At 36.5% G+C, this 23,404-nt stretch overlaps 1 protein-coding gene across 2 annotated transcripts in view; it reads left to right on the forward strand.

The window, feature by feature from the left end:
- Positions 1-23,404, forward strand: part of LOC129365143 (kinesin-like protein KIF6) — a 53,467-nt gene that overhangs the window by 23,499 nt on the left and 6,564 nt on the right. Inside the window, exons 12-18 of one of the 2 annotated variants that reach the window (XM_055038104.1) lie at positions 131-290; positions 5,885-6,496; positions 14,540-14,642; positions 14,857-14,912; positions 21,096-21,146; positions 22,563-22,647; positions 22,783-22,918. In XM_055038104.1, the coding sequence (XP_054894079.1) occupies positions 131-290; positions 5,885-6,496; positions 14,540-14,642; positions 14,857-14,912; positions 21,096-21,146; positions 22,563-22,647; positions 22,783-22,918 (1,203 nt within the window). The remainder of the gene's footprint in view (positions 1-130; positions 291-5,884; positions 6,497-14,539; positions 14,643-14,856; positions 14,913-21,095; positions 21,147-22,562; positions 22,648-22,782; positions 22,919-23,404) is intronic. The other variant, XM_055038105.1, reaches the window with a different exon arrangement.

Genomic DNA, 23,404 nt, shown 5'->3' on the forward strand with positions numbered 1-23,404 from the left:
TGTTTGAAAAATTTTGAGAAGCCACTGCCACATTACTAACAATATTTAGTTTTCTGAGCAGATGGGCTGTTCAAAACCTGCATTTATCACAGCTGGGTAAGCTTTCTCTTTCTATGTTCTTTTTTTTTAGCAGTCAGTGATTTTGGACAGAAAAGGTGCCAAAACTGGACGCAATGATCAACAACTGTTACCAACTGGAAGTAGAGAGGAACCCCAAATCAGCAATTCCAGTTCAGCAGCAGAACTGACTAAACTGAACGAAATGCTTAAACAACGTGACGATGAGATTAGTATCCTTTGACATTGTGACCCAGCTGAAATGATCTTTAATTTCTGTTTATCTTTTTCTGACAATGGTTTTACAATGAAACATAAAGTTGATCGATAAGCTATCATTTTTCAGAACCATATAAAGTTAACAGCTCTTGACAATTTTTTTAGGTGGTCCAAGAGTAAAATTGGCTTTCTGGATTGTTAAGGTTGCTGACCTCTGATCTGTACAACTGAGACTAGTTATGAAGGTTTTTGGTTCAAGCTTGATTCCATGGATTTAATTTCAAGCTTGTTACTTTGATGTAAGAAAGAAAATTGCTCTGTTGTGATGACAGAATCAACTAAGCAAGATTTGTTACTGTATCTTGCTTACAAAGGCATAGAAGAATCCCCCAATTTTTTGTAAGTGCTTTAAACGCTGTGACCTGCTAATGGTTACTAGTTATAATCATTATGGTGTGTATTTTTTCTGTCTTGACTGCATTTGATCATCGCTAGTTCAAAATCTAAAACACCTGAACTGATTAAGTATTGTTCTACACTGAGCATAGATTATTAAAAGTGTTAAAATTAATCAAAAGTCTTTATTTTGGCTTTTGAACAACTTTAGGATTAAAAAAGCAAAATAAAGGAAAACTTTACATAGACAAGTCAAACATGGATTCAATTATTCTACACTTAAGAGTGTCGTACAATCCAACAAAGTTTGCAATGTGTGAAAGGTTTACACTATTTGGACAACAAACAGAAAATGATTCTCAGTTTCCACAAAAAAAAATAACTAAACCCTTTTCTGCTTTTATTCTTAGGGAGATGAACATGTCAAATCCATCTCCCTGAATGTCTTGTTACACTTCTAAACTTAGGTTTTGTTACTTATAATAACTCATACACTCATTAAGCTCAATTGTTCCACAATAACAAAAGATTGAAATATTTTCAACTGTGCCACTTTTTGAACTGTGGCAGCACTCTCTACCAAACTGGAAATATCTAATTCATTCCATTTCTTTCTTCTTTCACTACTGACACAAGAATTTAGGAAAATTATAGACAATTTAGAAAGTATGGGAATTACAGACTAATTCCAGTAATAGGATAATTTGCTGTTTTCCTCACTTTTATCAGGAAAGTCTTCCTTGCAGAACTTTGGTTTATTATTATTGCAAAAATATTTGTTTAAAAAATACACTTCTTTGCACACTCATAATGTACTTTTAATACTACTACATTCTTGCCAAGTTCTCCACAAATCCAAAAATATCTTGAAGTATTTGCTCAGATATGTTTTCATGTCATGGCTTCTGTTAATGATAAACACTGTTGATCATAATTATAGTTTTTAAGTTTGAATATAATATTTCTGAAGACTTTAAGGGTTTATTCTCCACTCTACCCCTCTCGTTGTGGTTTCTCAATAAATCCCAGCACATATGTAGGAAAACTTGAGATATCTACTTGATTATTTAACCCGCCAAACCTCAGCTCACTAAAATAAACTAAATATTATCATGCAGATATTTTAGCACAGTGTTTCTTGGACCAAATGTGTGTAATGTGATTTCCTCACTTTGTATATTTTCCCCTCTCAAACTGTCACTCCCTGGTTTTTAAGGGATGCAAATGTGGTCCACGTCAGTGCCCCTATGCGTGTCAGAAAGCATATATTTCAGGTAATAATGCTCCCACTCTACTGACAAAGTATGTTATCTTTATTTTCTTTCATTGGGGAGTTTGTATATTTAAATACAGCAGCCTAAACTGTGAGTCTGTCAGTCATGGTGGTCTGTCTGCCATGTGTAACATTATAGGCTGACCATGCTTATAGGCGTGTCATCACTTCCAGCCACTTGTATTTATCAGCTCATCCCCCTGGTGTCCATGCCTCTAAGTGTTTCACACCTTTAACTTTAATGTGCCAAAGGTGTTTGCAACAACCACCAGTGCTTGTGCTGTGGGCTCACACTTCCCATACTGACAAACAGTCTTTATAGGGTTAATTGCAGGAATGTTGCCTGTAAAAGTGTATAGCTATCCACTCCCCACTGTAGCACCTGGTAATGCTTAGCTGGCCCTGCTGGTGGGATGAGGCAGACGCTAATACATGATGGTGGAACAACAAAGGGGACCAATAAACATTGGGGTGACATTGTATTCTCGTGACTAACCTTAGTTGTTGTGGTATCTGGCATGAAAAGTCAACAAACGCACAGCAAACTGTTTAGGATTTGATTTATTTGTGATGCTATAAACAATCTTGTCTTGGCAGTGTTATGACTTATGGGTCAAACCAAATGGGGCTAATGCTTACAGCATTCTAGTGCAGTTAGATTTACTTTACACAATATATGGGCCTCCAACTCCAGTCTCTGAGAGCATACCAACACAATGACATTATGCAGATTAGCAAACTTGAACGAATTAAAACAGAGTCTGTTCTAAATTAATTTCCTTGCTAGCACTTGTTGTGCTAGTTTTACTAGCATAACATACTCTCCATGGATCTATGTGGAGTGTATGTTGCTTTAATTGAACCTAAAGCAACAATTAACCCCTTCATATGTTTCCTTTTGTTTCATCCCATTGCAACAAACCAAACTGTACATTTGACACATTCTACCCTTTTATCCATTGACGTAATTTAGTGTAGTTCCACAGATCATACAAAGCCTGGGAGGTTTACTTGTATTTACTCTTAGCCGGATTCCTATGATTTGTGCAGTATAACTCAGGATTTATATTGTACTTACGGACTTTTTAGAGTTTTCAGCAGAAGAGCCAAACTATTCATCAGCCATATTTTGCAGCTGTGGTGGAAAGTGAGGATAAAAGATTGAACAAGAGCTCTCTCTCTCTGGGCTATAAAGTGGAACAACTGAGTCTTCTAGAAAAAAAGAAGAGATATATTCACAAGGACAGATGGCTCAATTAGATTTTTCATGGTGCACTTCTGTTGACTGTATCCCAAAAAGATTTGGTTCATGGAATGGAGGGGGGCATGTCTTATACCGCCTTTTGGATATCTCCAAACCTTTTAGCAGGTCAAAAGGTTATATAAATTCAGGAACATATTGCTTCTTAATTTTGTTTGCTCCATTTGTCTAAAGAATCAATTAATCTGAAGGGATTTGAGCAGAAGACTGTCTAATAATTAAAACCAGCATAAATGTGAACCCATCATTATTGAACATTGGGTTTAACTGCTCTGAAGAAAATCTCCTGGATTTATTAACATGTTAGAAATATACGATCTAATTTCAGACGGGCCTCATGCAGCAGTATCCCAATAGTCTTTATAGTCTATATAGTTATCATTACTAGACCTTTTATTGAGTTTATGAGTATGCCAACACACCTTATATTCAGGCATTCAAATCAGCCCTTAGAAGGTCTATGTTGTTGCTGCTTAGCTTTAATTCTATTAGTATTGTTGTTAGCAAATGAATCAATATATGGTTTGAATGCTGAATGCAGGCAGGAGTTTTTATAGACAGCCACATGTTTTTTTTTTTTTTTTTTTACACAAATAAGTGCTGATTGCATAAGATTATCTAAATTGTAGCTTTTGCACACTGGAACTGTTAATTATACTGATTATGTGTAAACATTTAATTGCTTGCAGAGAGTGTTGTATTAACAGAAGAACTGGCATTGGCTTGTCAGCCGTGTCTGCCAGCCTTAGTCTAGCTTTTGTAGACCTGTCCTGTCCTCTGCTTCATATCTATTTTCTGATATACTTTGCATTCAAAAGACATATAGATATTTAATATTGGTAACATTGTAGAACCTAAAGATAGAGAGGTGCAGTGCCGTGTAACAGTACTCACACCTCACAGCCACAAACATTGATTTGTTTTATTGGGATTTTCTGCTTTTCAAATTTTGTTGGATATTCCGTATAAGCTTTTGTTTCTTTTAAAACACAAGCCATTTTGGTTTAATAAAAAATACTTATAGAGAACCAATATGATCAAATTGAGATTTAGGCTCTAAGAAAACAAATGGATAATTCAAATTTTTTAGACTTTGTCAGTCTGAGAAACAGAAGGTATTTTATAATTGTAATTTAAAGAATGATCTTGACTAGGATTTTAAAAAAGCTTCACCAGAAGCTAGTTTGAAACAGTAGTAAGTTAGTCATTTTAATTGCATTTTTAATCAAATGAATATGAACACAAGCTATTAATTTAAGTTTTCATCACTAATGGGATACTTATAGTGTACACTGAAATTGTAGCAGTTTGTGGTAAATTTGTCAGCAGTTACTTTCAAAGTACTTTTATTTTCTGTGATGTCATTGGACAGTTTAATGAGGAGAGTTGAGAGAGATGAGGAGAGCGCTTTGTGACAGAGTTTGACCACAAAATGTTAAGTAAATGACATGCGAAGCGGTCCACAGATCTTACGTGAAACCTTTCAACAGTCCCTTGGGTTTTGTGGTCAACTTTACCATGATGGGATCTTGGTATTAAAAAAGCAGCAATCAAAGGCAACAGGCTGTATGAATTGAAGATTATTTCATCATTAACTATCTAACTAAAGAGGGAAAATTAATACAAGTGTGGTTTTAGATTAGATTAAACACAGGCTGTATTCAAATATGCTCAACAGATTAAGATATTGTTGTGTGATTGAAAAGAAGAATGGAACAGTCTATTGAATCTAACCAATAATCAATTATTTTTTTATTGTTACTTTTTTTCTATGAATAGAAATCCACCTGGAACAAATACATTTTACATTAATACATAATTTATTATTTTACAAAGAAATTGATTTTTTTGAAATATACTTGTAGAATAAAGAGGGCTAGAAGTAGTTTTTAAGTAATGGCTGATCTATTACAATTTTTAATAGAGGGCAGACTTTGTATTATCAACAAGTAACATTTTTGAAGTCCTCAGAAAAGTTGTATTTTGCTGTAAAACTTGGCCTTTGTAGGTCATTTGATATGTTGGTATTGGCAGTTTTGGAAATGGTTGGTTTTCGCTGGAAACATTTTGTTACCACTGACATCCCTTTTGTGTTGACTGACAAGGACATAAAGTAACTTCTCCAGCTCCTTTAGAAAATTATCTACTCATCATCCAAAAAATTACTCTAATTTGAAGATCCCAAAATATCGGGTGACCATGATAGTTACAGTCTTGCCACAAAGACGTCTGTTATTCTCACTGTAAGAAAATTTAATAGCTTACTAATGTGCAATGTGACTTTAAATTATGAGTAAGGAAAAACTAAAACATAGTAAAGGATATTGCAATATCTGGACAGTATCACTGCTGTCCTTCTGGAACTTCTGCTCTCCACTAATACATTCCAGACCGTGACACCATTCCAAGGCTCTAAGACCAGATACTGAGGACATGTCAGCACTCTAAAATATCATTATGGAAATGTATGATCAACTGGAAAAAGGTCACTTATGAGTTGGATTTTACAAAAAGAGCACAAAGTCTAAACTTAGCTTTCGGGGTATTCCTAAATATCTGTCCAGAGATGTTTATTTTAAGCTTTTTATTTTTGTTCTTTGTGCATTATAATGCATTCGCTATTAAGTTAAATATGTTCTCCTTGCTGCGTTTGCTGTGTCTTTAACCAGTTGCTGCAGGTATCCTTGTGAGAAGACTGAAGAAAGAAAAGGAAAGAGCAGATGATGCCATTGCACGGCTTTCTTACATTACTGATTTACCTCATTCACAATCTAAAACAAAGATGGAGACATTTTTCAAAAACTATGGAGGACAAGGATTCACAAGGCTTCACTTGAGGAAAGGAAATAAAACTTCAACAGCAGACCATAATAAAAGAATGTTTAGAATGCCACAGTTTAGAGAAGGGAAGGCTGACATCTCTGCCACCGGCCATGCATGTCAACCATATCCAGTGTTTCAGAATAATGAAGAAAATAATGAAACTTTTACAGAGGATCATATCGGAAAGGTTTCCGCAGCACTGCAGTTGGAAGAGCAAAATGTGGACACCTTACCAATGAACCAAAGAGAAGAAGTGTGCACAGGCCCTTGGCTTAGTGAAGGAAATCTGAACAGCTTTGGAGTGGACCAGGAAGGCCAAGCGTCAACAGCAGTTCAGTTAAAAGTGGAAAACATGGTAACTCTGCTGGCAGGGGACCAAAAAGTGTCCACAATGCCACAGTTTAGAGAAGAAAACGTGGAAACGGTTCCAGTGGGACGAGGACGACCTGGGCAGTATATGAAAAAAGGTATTTACACATTTTGTTCTTTCTCTTGTTTCAGAAACTTGATTTTAATAATAATAAATACTTGTTTATGACACTGCAATTCTAACAGAGTAGTTCCTCAGTTGAAAACTAAATTAATTTTATGATATTACACAAAAGTGGCCACTTTATTACTTGCATTTTACTGGATTGTTTTTAGAATGACCTTAATTTGTTCTGGTTTTGATTAAGCACATTGTGCAGAAAAATATAGAACAGATATGCCCAAAAGGCAGAATAATGACTCCCAAACCTACAATTGTGGCAAACAGCCAATCAAATTGAGCTGGAAGTTTCCAAAATTGTAGCCTTTCACTGCCACCAGGCAACAGTAAATATAGCTAAAAGACTTTCAGAAAAAATTTCAACGTGACATCCAACCTTCCAGATGTGAATCAAGTGATAAGTTTGTGATAAATTGGGTGCTGAGTCTTCAGGCAGGTGATCTCTCCCAGCTGGAATGTAGACAACTTTATGCAGTCATATAGACTGTGGCTGTCTATTGTGAGCTGTGAGCCATGACCAGGATCTTGGATTCCGGATCTGACTTCACACGTCTTTAATTTCTGCTGAATGCAAACTGTGGGATTGTGGGATAATTACAAGATTTATTTTTCAAACTATCTCGTTGTCTCAGCAGCACAGCTGTAGACAGCACAATATATTAGACATGTAATTTGTTGCTTGTAAAAACTTGATGAGTTTGAAAATTGTACTTCTCAGTGGATCATGTCGGGTGTAGCAGAGGCCAAGAGAACTTTGCAATATTTATCCAAACACAGCTCAGACAGTATCTCATCATAATAGGACCTCTATTCAACTTAGTTTGCAGTTTGTAAATCCACAATAATTACTTAAAAACTCTTATTTCCTTTGTTTTCCTTCTAGTCACAAAGTGCTGGAAACAATTTCGAATATGAACTAATGAACCAGACTGCTGGTCACTTTTGTCTTCAATTGATTTCCTGACATCAGTTTAAGATCTCAAGCTTAAATTGATTAGATACCCTTCCTATTTTTCTCGGGGACACAGATTACGATCTACACCTTTGAAGATAATAACAATGTTCAATTGCAACACTTAACACAGCAGATGTTTGTACATTGTGAGTATTGTTTTTCTAGCTGTTTAACGTGAAACAAGAACGCAGAGGTTGCTGACATTTAAGACAATTGAGCTTTTATGTTTCAAGCCAGAGGCAACAATTATTTAGCTTTTCCTGGTTAATTTTGCTTCAGTGGATCTTTAAGTGTGATGATAAACTCAACCCCTTTAAAAAGTTTGGTCATAGCCATCGAGCATTGATGTGTGAGCCAGAAACTCATGAAGCTGTGCTGTTGTCTGTCCGAACCACAGCTCCCTTATATACTTTGACATTTTTCTGCGATAGTGCCCAGTTTTGGTAATAGAGCGAACAAAATGGGGTCCCTGCTGAAAAACAAGCATATGTTTTAACTCAGACAGAATTAATGATCAGTCATATAAAGGGGCAGAACAAAAGGAAGAGCTCTGAGGTATGCCTGCAAACCAGCAGTTGATAAAATCATTCATAAATAATGTGCAACCTTCATTAATCACTTTGTCATGTCATGCCATAAAGGCTAAACTTTGTCATCCAGGTAGTCCTCGCAGAAAAATTTAAGTTTTTGCTAACTTTTTTTGTCCAATTATGACTCACCATTAAAAAATCACACTCCTATTTTAAGGGGTAAAAAAACTAATGAGCTGAGTATTTTTATTCAGCATCTATTGTCCTGTTGACATCGATGAGCTGCTAACACAATGTTACAGTCAGAAGTTATGATTCCATATATATTAATCCAGTCTGGAATTGTTTTTGTGATTCACTTCTAGTCGTATCAGGTTTGGAATTTTCTCTTTTCTAGACTAATTCTCTGACATTCAAATTCAACGTCAATAAAAATCTCAGAAAATGCTACTAGACCAACTATAAAAAGTGTAAAGTTAAACAAGCAGAAGGCATCTTCAGAGCACAAAAAAGTGGCAGCATTCCTGTGGAGTACAGCAGTGGCTAGTTAGTTTGCAGTGAAGCTGTTCCCAGTTGTTTATATATAACTATATAGTAGCACAAATGCAAATTTCTAAACTAACGTCATGGAGATCTGCAACAGTCTTAACAGTGATGATGTCACATACAAGTCAAACTCAAGAATCACATAATAGACACTAATGACAAAGGTAATGACAGCAATGTATCTTGCTCAAGAAGTAGTTCATAAGGCTTTTGTTCCCTTTTTCTGGCAAGGAAGTCATGAGAAATGTTTTAAGAACAGTACTTTGGATACATGATATACTGGTACTCAACCCAGGGATTTAAAAGCAGTATGTAAGGAGCTAAATGTGCTTGTAATTCACTATAGTGGTACATAATACCTTGCAATATGTAAAGGGGAAAAAAAATTACCTGAATTGTTACTTTAATATCCCGCTGAAAGTCTGACCGTTCTGTGGGATCAAAAAGTGTGTTTTACTCACAGTGAGTATAATAGCATAGTTTTAATGTAACAGTCAAAACCTTATTTCAAAGACATTGTTTGCCAGTAAGCTCTCTAAGCTAGTCTACAGTTCGATTTATTAGAAATATGTGCCTTGGTTTTAGATAGACTTCTGACCCAAATGCAAAATACTCTTAGGAGACAAAGATTAAATGGCTAAAAAAATGATTATTAACAAGGAAGTCAGTGGTGGAGTTCAGGGCGTTAGTTTGCATGGTGGAAGGTAGGGTGGGGCTGGAGCTCAGGTAGGAGTGGACCGAGTTTCCAGGTAGAAGCTAAGAGCTGGTTCGATGCCAGACAGGTGGGTTTGATGAAGAGATGAAGTGGTGGGTCTGATGATGTGATGAAGAGAAATCTTAAGGTTGTTGGTCATCGGAGAATGATGCAAAAGTATTCTACGACCAACAGGGAAGCAACAGATAAACGGAAGATGGATGAATGGATGGATGGATGGATAGATAGATGGATGGATGGATGGATGGATGGATGGATGGATGGATGGATGGATGGATGGATGGATGGATGGATGGATGGATGGATGGATGGATGGATGGATGGATGGATGGATGGATGGATGGATGGATGGATGGATGGATGGATGGATGGATGGATGATGGATGGATGGATGGATGGATGATGGATGGATGGATGGATGGATGGATGGATGGATGGATGGATGGATTCACATGCTTGATACACACAGCATAATAGAATACAGACAGTAATGTTAGCTAGCTAGGAAACCTGAATAACTTAAAGATTATGTGCCAGGAGCACACAAAGAGGTAGCCTTCAGAAAGAGAGAACAGGGAAGGAATTATCATAAAAGTCAAATGCATAACGTAACAAATAGGGAGCCCAACGGAAAGCTGAAGGTGCCAGAGATGTTAACACCCAGGCAATGTAGCCACTTTCTTTTACTCGGCCATTAATGAAGCTTGGTGCACTGCAGTTGTGTGGGAGTACCCAGCACACCCCCACCCTCCAGCAAAGAAGAAAGACATGACATCATGTATTGTATCTAAAATCTAAGATAATCTTACCCTTTTTGTGGGTCAAAAGGAAGTTAAATACTGATAAAGAATCAGGCCGCAGCTGTAGTTAAATGCTCTTGTTACTTTGACTCATACTCAGAACAAATTATTCTGGACCACAGCTGATTCTCTTAACTAACCTTCCAGGAGGAGCGTTTAATGGGGCATGGCTCCTAAGAGTCATGTGTCAAAAAAATTATTTATTTTTACAAAATTACCCTATCCATTTCAAAAAATGGATTGATAATTAAGATGGATTTATACTTCATTTTTTAAAGATTTTGATATTTTCTGTTGCTTTTGTAGTTTCTACTGAAAAATCACACTTTCAAGGTTGCTAATTAATATCTTAATGAGAACTTTTGAAGTTTGCATGTTTTTCCTGTGGGAATTATGAATGGAAATAAATGTGTTTAATTAGAATAAATCTGCTCCTTCATTGTTTGGAAATGGTGATCAGAGAGATTGTTCTCTGAAAGAGATTAAGCTTAAATACTTACTTCCGTAACACTATGATGCGTAAGTGGGTTCTTTTTTTCTGAAAGAACAAGGTCACAGATAGAAGTGGCCAAAATTAGTTTTCTCCGTAGGGTGTCTGGACTCTCCCCCAGAGAAAGGGTGAGATGTTCAGGAGAGACTCGGAGTAGAGCCGCTGCTTCCAAAGTGCTCGTTCACCCTCCTCCCCACCCCCATGCACGCATACAGACACACACACACACACACACATCATATATATCCATTATTGACATTTCATCATTGCTGTTGTAAAATTGATGTTGTCATTTTGTTTTAAAAATGTTCTACAAATTGTCAAAGCATTATTTTGAATCAAAATGACAAAAGTAGCATACAAACACATTGATTGTAACCCAGGTCAAAAAAGACCCACTCACAGAAGACTGTATAGTCAGTCAATCATGCATCGGAGGGTTAATTAGCTGATTTTTAAAAACATCATTGCAGTAGAGTATCTCATGGAAACTGAAAAGCTTCGGTAATAAAGTTAATATTTGTGACAGCAAGAAAGTAATTGTTCTGATTTTTAGTAACAGTTGATGTTACTGTTGGGAATATTTTTTTCCAACATTAAGTTGATGTCCTGGACTAAAATGAGATAGGACTGTATTCATAAACCAAATTGTACATTAGCCCAGTTAGGTATGTTATCCATGAATATTGATTCCATTTATTCACGTTAGGAAAAACAGAATTCCTGGGTCCTGCAAACCCTTGCTAGCAATGATCTTTCTGGTTTGGAATGCTTCTCTCATTTCATCACACTTCATGCTGAATCTTCTCTGCTTTGTTTGCTCTAACAGTTTGAGCAGAACACACTTTAAGCTCTATCAGCTGTTAAGCAGCAGGGAAAAGTTGATGCTGTGCAGACGAGCTTTGCAATTTGGGAAATAAAAAAAATGTTTTCGAGTCCATTAAACTGTTTCAGGAGGATTACTGAATAAACTTTATTTGCCTTTGATGGTATGGACTATCACTGTGCAGAGATCCAGAGTCAATTCAGCATCATAAAACTGATGACTATTGACTAACTTGTCACCAAACAAACCATTGCATTATCTTTGCATTAAATTAAAACTCTACTCATTTGTCAGTGTTTCAGTCATTAGGACACTTTAATAAATAAATCTGGCTTGGAAAGAAGTGTTTCTTATGTTTGTTTATTTTTCTTTGATTCTTTAAACAAAAATAAATAGTAACAGTTTTTGTTACTTTATATTAAATTACAATAAGAACCATTTAAAATGTACAAAAACATCAGTAGTGTGTTACTGACTTTGCAACGCTTCTTTTTATGATTGAGAAGATAAAAATATATTTTTTGTGACCTTTGATATGATCTTTTCTTAAAATAACATTATTTAAAAGAATAGTTGTTAAAATCTCAGCTTTATTGATTACATTTCTTTAAAATACACAGAATGTCTAGAATATTTCAGGAATTGAATTTTAATGTACTGCAACATTGATCATTCCTTGGCATCTGGAAATACCAAACTATGTGCATATTACATCATTCGTCATTGCTCTGTTTTAATCCAAAACAAATGTGCTGCAAAGGTCTTTGTATATTGCTCAATAGGTCACTAAATGTTTATATGTTGGAGTTTAACATTTATCCAACACTTCATGTTCTGCAGTCAGCAACCGTTTTGATTTCTCTGTGGCAGATTCTGTTGTGCTTCTGCATTATGGCCAATCTATAACCTGTCATCTTTCCAAAGGACATTGTTGCCGCAGTATTGTGACTCTTCAGGTGAAAATTTGTAAACTCAAGTTGTTATGCTATTTATTTTAGAGGTACAAAATATTTTTTCTTTTATGTTCCAAGCAAGACACATAGTCCTTTTCTGATTATGCTTTCATAAACTTTTATGTTTGCTGTGCTAACTGAGGCCTCTAGCTTCTGAAATAAAGTTAGAGTATTTTGCAGTTCCTCTCAACACTGCATGCTCTAACCTTGGTGAATTTGATCAAAACTTTGCTTGATGTTCAATGTCAGTAAAATTAGCAACTGTTTTTTTTTTTTTAAATGGTTTCCATTTACGAAGACTCTTTTTTGACTGTAAAAGTAGTGGTTCCTAAATTGTTTGGCTTGGAAACCCACATTGATAGTCAGTAGCAGTTGCTTCCCTGAGGTCACTGCTGGTGTCCTTCTATCTTGGCATTGTGTTAACTCAACTAGTTTGCTGCAGAGCAGCAAACTGCAAAATGAAAAAAAAAGTTTTTATAATAAGTTCAGGAATTTTGTTTGATGTTTAAATAGTAAAAGCAGGACTTCCCCCTGGCCTCCCTTCACTGCTTTTCATTTTTTATGGTTCATTAAACATTGTCTGTCTACAATGAAATTGAGAGTTTCAATATACTTGAGATTAGATTGTAAAAAAAAAATATTAGGACCTTTTATATCTATGCTCATTTTATTACATGCTTTTATTATGTAATGTGTCGCCATTACATAATTGAAATCCACAAAGCACACAGATTAAATAAAGTTATCCACATAAACATGAAAAGAAAAACATTGGTGAGTCAAATTCTCCAACTCTGAAGATTAGTGCCATCTTATCTGTTTTAGGTGGTTGTGATTTCTCAACACTTGAAACAAAGAGAAGGGGAAAAAAAAGAGACAGTGTCATTGTATCTGTGTAGTTTTAAATACATCTCTTGCTATGTTAGTGTATGAAATGATGTGATGTTTCTCTAAGATATTCTTGGTATGTTGCTGTTCATGCAAGCCAAACGGTTCCCCTGTGAAAGCCCAAGAGTGAATTGTTGAGATTGGCTCCAACAGTGTATGTCCACATGTTGGCTGCTGGTTTTAGTCAAGACTTTCCAAAAATGAAGAAACACAAATCATTTACTAAACAGCTATAATTCTCAAACAAGTTAGAGTCCTGTGTATGTCCCTCTGCAAATGTCACAAAAGTAACAATAGTGGAAATAGTGGAAACTAATGTCAAGTTTGGGGTTTTCCAAGGTTGAGCATTTACTTAAGTCTGCGTCTTGTGCAAAATAGGATATTCTTTCCATCTTGATAACACGTTTGTTAAAACAAGGAGTTTTGGATTACAAAAAAAAAAACACACACAAAAATCTAGAATGACTCTCTATGAAAATATGTTCCAAATAAAAAACTGTATTTAAAGCATAGATCTATATTTAAATAGATCTTCAGGAAAAATCCCTATTAAAATCATTACGAGCATATAAAACTGTGAGGATGTGGGGTTCAAAATAATTTAATGTCCTAATTTGTAGAAGTTTATGTTGCAGGGGGTGGGCTGTAGTAGGTGTTGCTGACATGCTGTTTATCTTTGTGTTTATATCCCTCCTAACCCTGAACAACAGTCTAATTGTTCTTGTGGTTTGTCCTTGGTAAAAGGTGGAAGGTTGGGGGGTTCAGCCCACATCTGGCTGCCAGATCGGAGTCAAAGGATGTGGGAGAGACCACAGTTCTGTCCAATTTTCCCATAGTTATTAGGTTTGTTTTAGGGGAGTATGACAAATACAGACGTTGTAAATAAGGTAATTTGAATGATGGGTTTAGTTAAGCAAATATTTTAGAGATTAGAGTCCCATACTATGTTTTCCATTGAGTAACAGCCATGATTCAGGATGGAGTGTAAACTGTTTGCTGGAGGCAGTTTAGAGATAAAGATCTCAGCTCTAACCCATCATGTGCAATTATAATTGTCTCTCATTTGTCCAAAGCTAAGCATATCTGTTTGTCACTAGCTAAAGATGAAACACAAGAAATCAATAAAAATCTGATATTATACCTAAGTAGTATCAAATTTGATTTACTGGTTTTAAAAAGATTATATGTGACTTTTAAAATATTAATATATATTTTCCATGGAAACCTCAATGTGGTGTACTACTAACGTAGTATTAATACTTTTGAATGGTGCTTTATGAGTAGTTTGTGTTTCAGTACAGATTTTTATTTCCTCAGGTTCAAAGTTGTCAATGGGAAAACTGGAAGCATTAGAGATATTCATAAAAAATCACGAGGAACATCAAACCATTGAAGAGAATACGAATATACAGAAACAAAGGTGAGAGACAAAAGAAACAAGATATTCCTCACACAGTGTTATATGGCTTTTGCTTGCATTTAAGATTGCTTCTGATACAGTAAAGTTACAAACACGACAACATATAATTTTATTTGATCATTTTCATAATTTTTGCACTTCAAAGCATACACCTTGGTTATTTCCTTAATTGTAAATTTAGTGTAAAAAATATTTGGCTTCTTCTTTTTACCAGATCAGAGGAGGCCAGAAGACTTGGAGAACAACTAAAGGAAGCCAGGAACAGAATCAGTGAGTTCTTTCAACATTTGGAAGTTCTTCAGTAGATATTACATTACAGTTTTTAGCTGTGAACATCTTTCACATCTACAATTTGCTCTCAGTGTTATTCCTGTGGTACCCAACCAAAAAACATCAACACCAGATCACTGTCAGGGTGTTGAGTCCCTCAAGCGTCAGAATATCTTTCACAACATTCCTAAGTTTTCCCAGAACTGGGAGGCATTCAAATTTCCATCCACTTAGAGTGGGCTTCCAACCTGTGCTTTTTACGAGACAATTTCAGGCTGTTTTATGACGATTCTGTTAGAGCTCCCCTGAGTTCTTCCTGATAGTCACTAACTTAACTAAGCCAAAATGAGTCCTGGCATTAATTTGCAATGCAATGTGAATAAATCCAAAGATGTTCACAGTCTCTCTGTTGCAATTTGTGAACACATGTACTTCTTATAAAGCTATGTGTAATGATAGTACAATGGCCTAATTTTACAGTTCTTTGTCTAAATACTAGGTAAATATAAAATTTAACAGCTTTGGGATGTAGTTTTTAATTCTTAGAACTAAACATGTAGATATAAAAGAATTTAGTAAAAAAAATTAAATTGCTTCTTTAAAAAAATGACAGATACAATCTTTCCTCATCAGATGGACTTGATGTAGTGTTCATGAACTTTTCTGAGCTCCTCTATAAAAGCAGACGTTTTGGTAGTTGTTAAGTGTGGGGCGGTTGGGTGTGTCTGATAACAATAGGTAAGTCCAAATAGCTAATAGGATCACAAAGAAGCAGTAATTCCTGTCTATCAGTCAGTTAAAACATAATTTTTTCTACAATGCAGAACAAAACAAATTTTCAAATCAAATTTTCAAGATTTGATGCCTCAGTATACTTTACCCCAAGGCTAACCCATTTAATGCTCAGAGAAAAGATGAAAGCCCCTAAAGCTACATGCGATGCTTTAGAGCCCTCCAGGAAGTTATTCCTGACAGTACAGTTGAAAAATGACTGAATAAGAACAGCTTGCTTAGAAACATCAATAAGGCTCTTCTTTCTAAAAGGAAAATGGCATAAGACACAGGCTTAACACATTTTAATGAACCATTCCCAGCATGTCCTTATAGCAATTTACAAGCAACCTGGTGGAGAGGTAATGATATGGGCTTGTTTTGCAGCCACAAGAGCTAGACATGTTATTACTGAATTTTATTTTATACCAAAGTACGGTATTTTAGAGTAGCCTGTCCATCTTTCGGATATCTGAAGTTTGATCGAAACTAGATCAACAGCAAAAATTATGCCTGAAACAGCAGCAAATATACCAGAGATTGGCTGAAAAAGAAAAAAAATCAACATACTTGAAAGTCCAAACCTCAAACTTAATGTGCTGTGGTGGAACTGTAACCAGAATAAGTAAACCTCATTGAAATTAAGCGTCGAAAAGCAAAGAAGTTCCCCAAATTTCCCCACATTCACATAAGTTTGTCAGCTGCTTATTACAATAATAACAATAGTCTTCATTGTCAACAGATTTTGAAAATTGACTTTGGCGTTTACATAGTGGTTAAAAACTATAAAATAAGTTTTCTCCTAAATTAGAAAGAGAAGCAGATTCTGATTGTGTAGTTAATAATGTCTCACAACTGTTTCCACAGAAACACTTGAAGACATCTGAAGACAACTTTTGTATGTTATTGTCTGATGCAAATTTATACAGTAGGTAGAATGGAATTAGAGTTTTATGTGAGCTACATTTTCTGTTACAAAAAAAAAAGTAAATTTTAAAGTTTTCTTTACTCTTGTGATGCATCCACTCTTGTGTGTTTGTGGTTCACTTCACCCACCAGTAAAATAGGTATGTTTACAGCATGACCACGCCTCATCCCTGCCTTGGATCACTCTCAGTGGTTTGGCCGTTTGTGCCCGTTACCCTCATATATGCCACCGTGTATTTATCACTCCTGCTATGTATTGTTTTCCTCCTTTCACCCCAAGAAGTGCTGACATGGCCATGTTTGTTTTGCATCATAACGAAATGAAGTCTGTCGACGTTTAGTAGCCCTTGTTGAGCCGTTTGACCCACAAACAGTAAAATAAAATGAGGATAAACATTTATATGATGTTCTTAGTTGAAATGTAAAATATATATATATATTATAATTTTAAAATGTAAAAAAAAATGTCATTTTCAAAAAAATGTCTCAAAACCATCTGCAGTCTGTGAATATTATTACATTATCTTTCAGATGCAACTCCATTCTTCTTATATTAGACACCGTTTTTAATCAAAACAAGTGCTGCTTCTTTCGGCTGGTAACTCAAAGCTTCTTTGTCGTTTTGGAAACCCTCCTTGAACACTGTCAGCCACCTATGTCTTATGGGTAATGTACGCCATGGAAAATTTTGATGTAATATTGTGAATTTCATTTGCTGTTGGATATACCCAGCTTAGAGGGTTGGTAGCAGGGGATAAAAAGAGAGATGGAAGCGCGAGGAAACACCAGTGTCTAAACATTACTCTATTGTACTTGGCTACGGCACGTAGGTCTGGAATCCAGTCCCATTGGAAGAGGATACATTTTGAGCCTTTCAGTTCAGAGAGTGCATGCATGTGTATGCACTCTCAGAAAGATCAGTGATTCGCGTCCTCTGCAGTATAAAAAGTGGAAGGCAGCTGGAAGCAAGCAGCATTTCCTGATTATTTGGCCAGATGTTGGAGGATTTATGCAGCATACTCTTAGGTAAAGCATCTGGTATCTCTTAGGTAATACACTCTGCTCACCTTTAAATGAATGACCTTTAAGCCCAAGATGTTTCAAACAATATATCATTATCAAAAAATATATCATGTGAAAGCCTCCTTTATTTTTTCCTTCCAGTGATCGAGGCATTTCTTTTTTACATGGTCTTGATCAATAGTTTTTCATGTCTTCTAAACCTTTCACTCTGGCTCTTGGCTTTTTCATGGATTAATTATGCAGTTAGAGATAGTTCTTACAGGGCCTCGAAAAAGTAAAAAGACTATGTGTTATGTGTGAAGCTAACATGACCCTGAACAGACAGGGGTCAAAGTTGATTACAAGATGGAAGGGGGTAAGTGAAGGGCAATCAGGAAAGACAATTTGTTAGAGATCACAAAAGACTTGAGACTAGAGTGACGGTTTCACCTTCCAGGAGGAGAACATGCAGCCAGAACTACAATGAAATGATTGAGATCAAAGCAGATGCATTTATCAGGATAGTCCAATCAAAGTCCAGATCTGAATTCAATGGAGAATTAGTGGCAAGACTTGAAAATCAATGTTCATAGATGGCCTCTAGCCAATTTGACGAAGCAGGAGCTATTTTAGAAAGAATGGGGAAGCTCTATTTGTGTCTATGTGTGTAAAGCTGATGGAGAAGACATAAACCTCGCTTCTGTAATTACAATAAAAGATGTCTGTTTGTAAAGGGTGCCAGAGCATGCACTCTGACACCCCGTAGTTATCACACCTAATATAAATCACACCTAAACTTTTCAGTTTTTTTGTTTTTTTTATTTCAGTTTTTTTGTTTTTTTTATTTTTTATTTTTTTATCCTTTCCACTCACAATTATGCATCACTTTATGATGGAATGTCATGTAAAATCCCATTAAACTATGTAGGATGCTGTGGTTGTAAATTGGGTCTTTGGGGATTTTGCTACCACAGCCTTTCACAAAGATGTACTTTATTCCCCCTGCACTGATGAAAAACATCAAAAAGACCCTTTGAGAGATGATGATCTCAGAACGGCAAAAACAACAAAATAAGGAAAAGTTACAAAGTATTTAGCCACACTATAACTATTTCAGCTGTCATGCGTCACAGTTTGGCATAATAAACTAGATTCCGCATCAGTGTTATGATTTATGCACTACTCATGTTGCAAATACAATTGTTTTGCATAAAGTTTTCATGTACAGCTGTTGTAAATACAGCTATTCAACAAACAAAAAAAACCAGAAACGAGACTGTTTAGTAAAAGTTTTGGTTTACTATAAATAACATTTTATGTTTCATCTCTTTTGACATGTAATATTTGTTGTAGTAACAAATATCTGTAGGTTTTTCTTACTGTTAGGTCGATTGTTTCTTGGCACAAACAATATACCCTTCTGTTTACATCAGAAGCTGGTCTAGATCCTTGATTCATGGTGTACTTTAAATCCCATTCAAGAATCTTGCCACCAAAATGTGGGTATTTATTGAAACTTATAGCTTAAAGCTTGTCTTCAGAGAGGATAACCCTTACCATATGCTATTCATATGCTATGTAAGTTCAGTTGCAGTGAGTTGCAAATAAAAGGGACATTGTGAGGAAAATGTTTCTCCACAATTCTGTATGTGCTGAGTGGACACTCACACTGCTTGTTCTTTATCAACAGGTGATTTGTTGCATTGTTACTCGCTCAGTTTAGATTTTTTCCAGGATGGGGAGAGTGCAAAACTATTTATATTATGCATGCGGTTCTCATCAACTCTTTTACTTTGTTGCAGATGCAGTGCATTTCTTTGGCATATAAAGCGGCGGCTATTGAAGGAGTTTATTGCCAGGATTTCAGTTGCATTTAAATTGAATCTGTGGTGCTTTGTCTGGCGACTGCTTTTTACTGCTCCACAAAGCCAGCACGCAGGACTTGTCAGATATTACAGATTTGTGGCCACAACTACTACACTACGTAATGGCAGATCACAGGAATTTCCCACTGTGGTTCCTTTGTTTTGATCTTAGTGTTGGCGATTCTGAAATGCTTATGTACATGCTGTGATGGATTTAAACAATACAGACAGTGCGCTCATCTTATCTTTATGAACTCCCTTTTAGAGTGAGGGTTTAAACATCTCTTAATCCTTTAATGTTCTTTTGAAGACAGACTCGACATCAGTAGTGTTTTAGAGTGTCGTGTTTGTTAGAGAAGGCCCAGGCTACCCACCTGACCACAAAATGAAGCCACAGGGCGTCTCAGATCATTTACATTCTCAGCTACCCAAATACATGGCTTCATGAGAGGATCCCAAACTCTGCTTTATACTTCATAACCATTTGGAAAAACAGTCTTGTCACGGGCACCATATGACTCTGTGTGTCCTGTATAATGTTTCACTTCATCTGTTCAAGTCTCTGCTGTCTACAGAAACCCCTAAAGTGGTTTACTTTGAATGAAAGTGCTTGTGATGCGCTTGGAAAGATGAACTGGTTGCACTGGCATTTTGCAAACAATTTTAAAGCTTTCTGAGAGAAAGTGCTGACTAAATGCAAAAACCTTGTGGGTTTAGAATCACTTCAATCCAACTATTGTAGGACAGCATGGGTGGTATTTAGTGTAAAGGTACTTTTACAGGAGAGGACTTCATCTGGATTTCTCATCTATGGAGCTTAGGCCTCTGATTTTAGATTGGACATAGCATCACTTTGCAGGGCTCAATTACTGAGCAGTTTTTATGTATAAGACCTAAGGGATTGTGAAAGAAAATCACAGGCCCTACCATTCTGCTACCCTTCATGTCTGTTTGTGTGTGACCCAAAAAAACCAAACATCCCTTTCATGCTTATTCCTGACATTGTTTGCACAAATAGCTACAGACACTCTCAACTTAGCAACTCATCCAAAGTGGTGAAGGCAATTTGCCAAAGTTCAAACTCAGCGTCAGAATTGGGAAGCACTGGGGTTGGAAGTGACTTTGAACAGTCCATGGCTGTTGGGGCTTTACAGGCCAGTCCAAGTGTTTCTGAAACTGCTGATCTGCCCAGATGATCACAACCATCTCACAAGCGTACAGAGAACGGTCCAGAAATTATTTCCAGTGAGTGGAGATTATGCTGATGTCAGGGTCTGACTTGTTTGAGGTGACAGAAAGGCAACAATAACACAGATAATGTATAGAGAATGTCTCTGAAGATTCTCTGCACATGTTGAAACTTGAAACAGAAACATCAGCTGAGGATTAAAACCTTTGTATCTGTGAAAATCGCAAATTGAGGAAAATGTGGAAATGCTCTTAAAGAGGCTTCAAGTGTTGCTGTGTTTGTTACCACAAATGTATTTTGTTTTCAGCTTCCTATTTAATATCTCTTACAGACTCCTGAAAGATTATTTGAAAACACATTTAATGTTGAAAATGGTTAAAAAAAAACAAAAAAAAACATGTTTTTGTCTTCATTCTTCTTTGTCTTCAGCTGAATTGAAGAAGCAGTTGGAGACACGGAGGAGACAACGAGCAGCTCATGGTATGAAGATGAAAACTTACATCCATCTATTCATCCCTACTGGGTTAGGGAGGGGTGCTGGTGCCTATCTCCAGTGAACGTTTGGGCGAGAGGCAGGGTACACCCTGGACAGGTCGCCAGTCTGTCGCAGGGCAACACTGAGACAGACAGGACATACAACCATGCACACACACAGTCACAGCTAGGGAGAATATAGAGAGACCAATTAACCTAATTGTCATGTTTTTGGAATGTGGTAGAAGGCAACCCACGCATCCACAGGGAGAAAATGCTAACTCAATGCAGAAAGACCCCAGCCCAGCAAGTACCTTCTTGCTGCAAGGCAACAGTGCTACTTACTGCGCCACTGTGCAATAAAAACTTACATGATTGTTAACAAGATAACTCAGATGTATGTTATACCTGCACACAATGGTACATTTTCTTTACAGCTTGTTTAGAGTGTTCCACCATCCTTCAAAATAAAAAAATAAAAACATTTGATGCATGTGAATGAGACGTAAGGTCAGGCAAATATATTATTTTATAAACTTTCCCATTCCTGCATTTAGAGCGAAGAAAAATATAAGTTATAAAATACTTTAACTGTGACAAACAAGGATAAGAAAGGTTGATATAGTCGACAAGCTCACTAAAAGAGAGCAGCTGCATCTTGGGGGCACCAGGCCTTCATTAGAGTCTCTCCAAGTCATGTAAACCGTCTGTTTGGGAGAAGGACATCAGAAAGCCTGTTGTCACAAATGTAGTTGTGGAGGTTTTATAAACTTGACCTTTAACTGAAGCATGTCCTTCCAGCACAGAAAGATTAAACTTTTTCCGCAACAACCTCTCCAGATGTGTGTGGTGTGAAACACAGAATGAAGAAACAGAAAAACATCACACGCCTACTGTTATGTATGGTGGAGGATCTGGCATGGGGCAGAGGAGTTGTTTCACGATCGAATAAGTTTGATTTCAGCTTTTTCCTGACCATGTGTTGAAGTGCCTTTGAACATTTGTACACTGATGCCATATCAGTGTATGGAACATCCTTTTATTGTTTTTCTAAACTTGTCACTCCTGAAAGGATGGAAACCCTGAACTTTCTGGTTGCTTTTGTCTTGTGTGCATTAGTGGCCACTTCAAAGTTTTTACAGAAGGCCTAAGTGACTGAAAGCTTAAATACCAAAGCTACACTCTGTTAGCTCCTCTTCTGATGGTTTTGATATGTTACATGCTTTGATGAAAAAGTTTGCTAACATTTTCCTATGGTTTTGACGTCGAAGGGCTTTTCTTGTTAGTTAAAATCTCAACCCCAGGGAAGAGTTCATAGTAGCCATTTTTTATTGTACATGACCAAAATAACATTTAACTTACATTGTACTTCTGGATGCAAATTTCTGAATATCTGCATGTTTAAATAGAATTACCTTATAGCTGTAACAGGGAATGATACACAGGATGAGGAGAACGACCCCCTGGAAGAAAGCCTTCGCAAACAAATTAAGCAAGAGAAAGTGACGTGAGTTGTCTCAAATAACTTACCGAATGTTATTCCAGTTTCCCCCCCAAGACCCTGGTTGGTCTGATTGAACACAGCAGGTGCTGTGTAACGTCAACTAAAGATACATTTTGCACTGTTGATATCCCTCGTCAGCTACAACAGCACTCTTGGCCGCCTAAAGCCTCTGAAGACAGAGATCGAGCATCTGCAGCTGTTGATGGACAGGGTGAAGGTCAAGATCCAGAAGGATTTCCAGAAGTGGTGGAGTCAGGAGGCTTTGAATCTGCAGGTGACTGGCCTCTTTTCTATCCTTGTGACAATGCATCTTACAGTGTCTTTTGCAATTCATACCCTTGGACTGTTCATGTTTTGTCATAAAAACAAAACAGAAACATGAGTATACTTTACTCAACAAACCAACACAATGTAGTGTGTAACTGTAGTGGCTGAAAAAAAACACTAATACAGATTTTTCAAAACTTTTCACAACTAGGAACTTATAACCGTCGAATGAAAGAAAGACGACTATAGTGCCATATTTAACTCCCAAGCTCAGACACACACAAACAAAAAACAATTTTGTAATACATGTTAATGTCTGTCCCTCAGGTCAGTGAAGGGGTCTGGCAAAAACGACAAATAAAAAAACTTGTTTTAGACCAACAGGCAAACCAGTGTGCGCTTAGATGTAGAGCTTGGCGCAGAGCCGGCGGTCCGACAGAGACTTTATGCTGATGCTCCTAATTAAACAGTTCCAAACATCTTAAATATGCAT

Source organism: Poeciliopsis prolifica, unplaced genomic scaffold, assembly GCF_027474105.1.
Source record: "Poeciliopsis prolifica strain line A6 unplaced genomic scaffold, Auburn_PproV2 SCAFFOLD013, whole genome shotgun sequence".
NCBI lineage: Eukaryota > Metazoa > Chordata > Actinopteri > Cyprinodontiformes > Poeciliidae > Poeciliopsis > Poeciliopsis prolifica.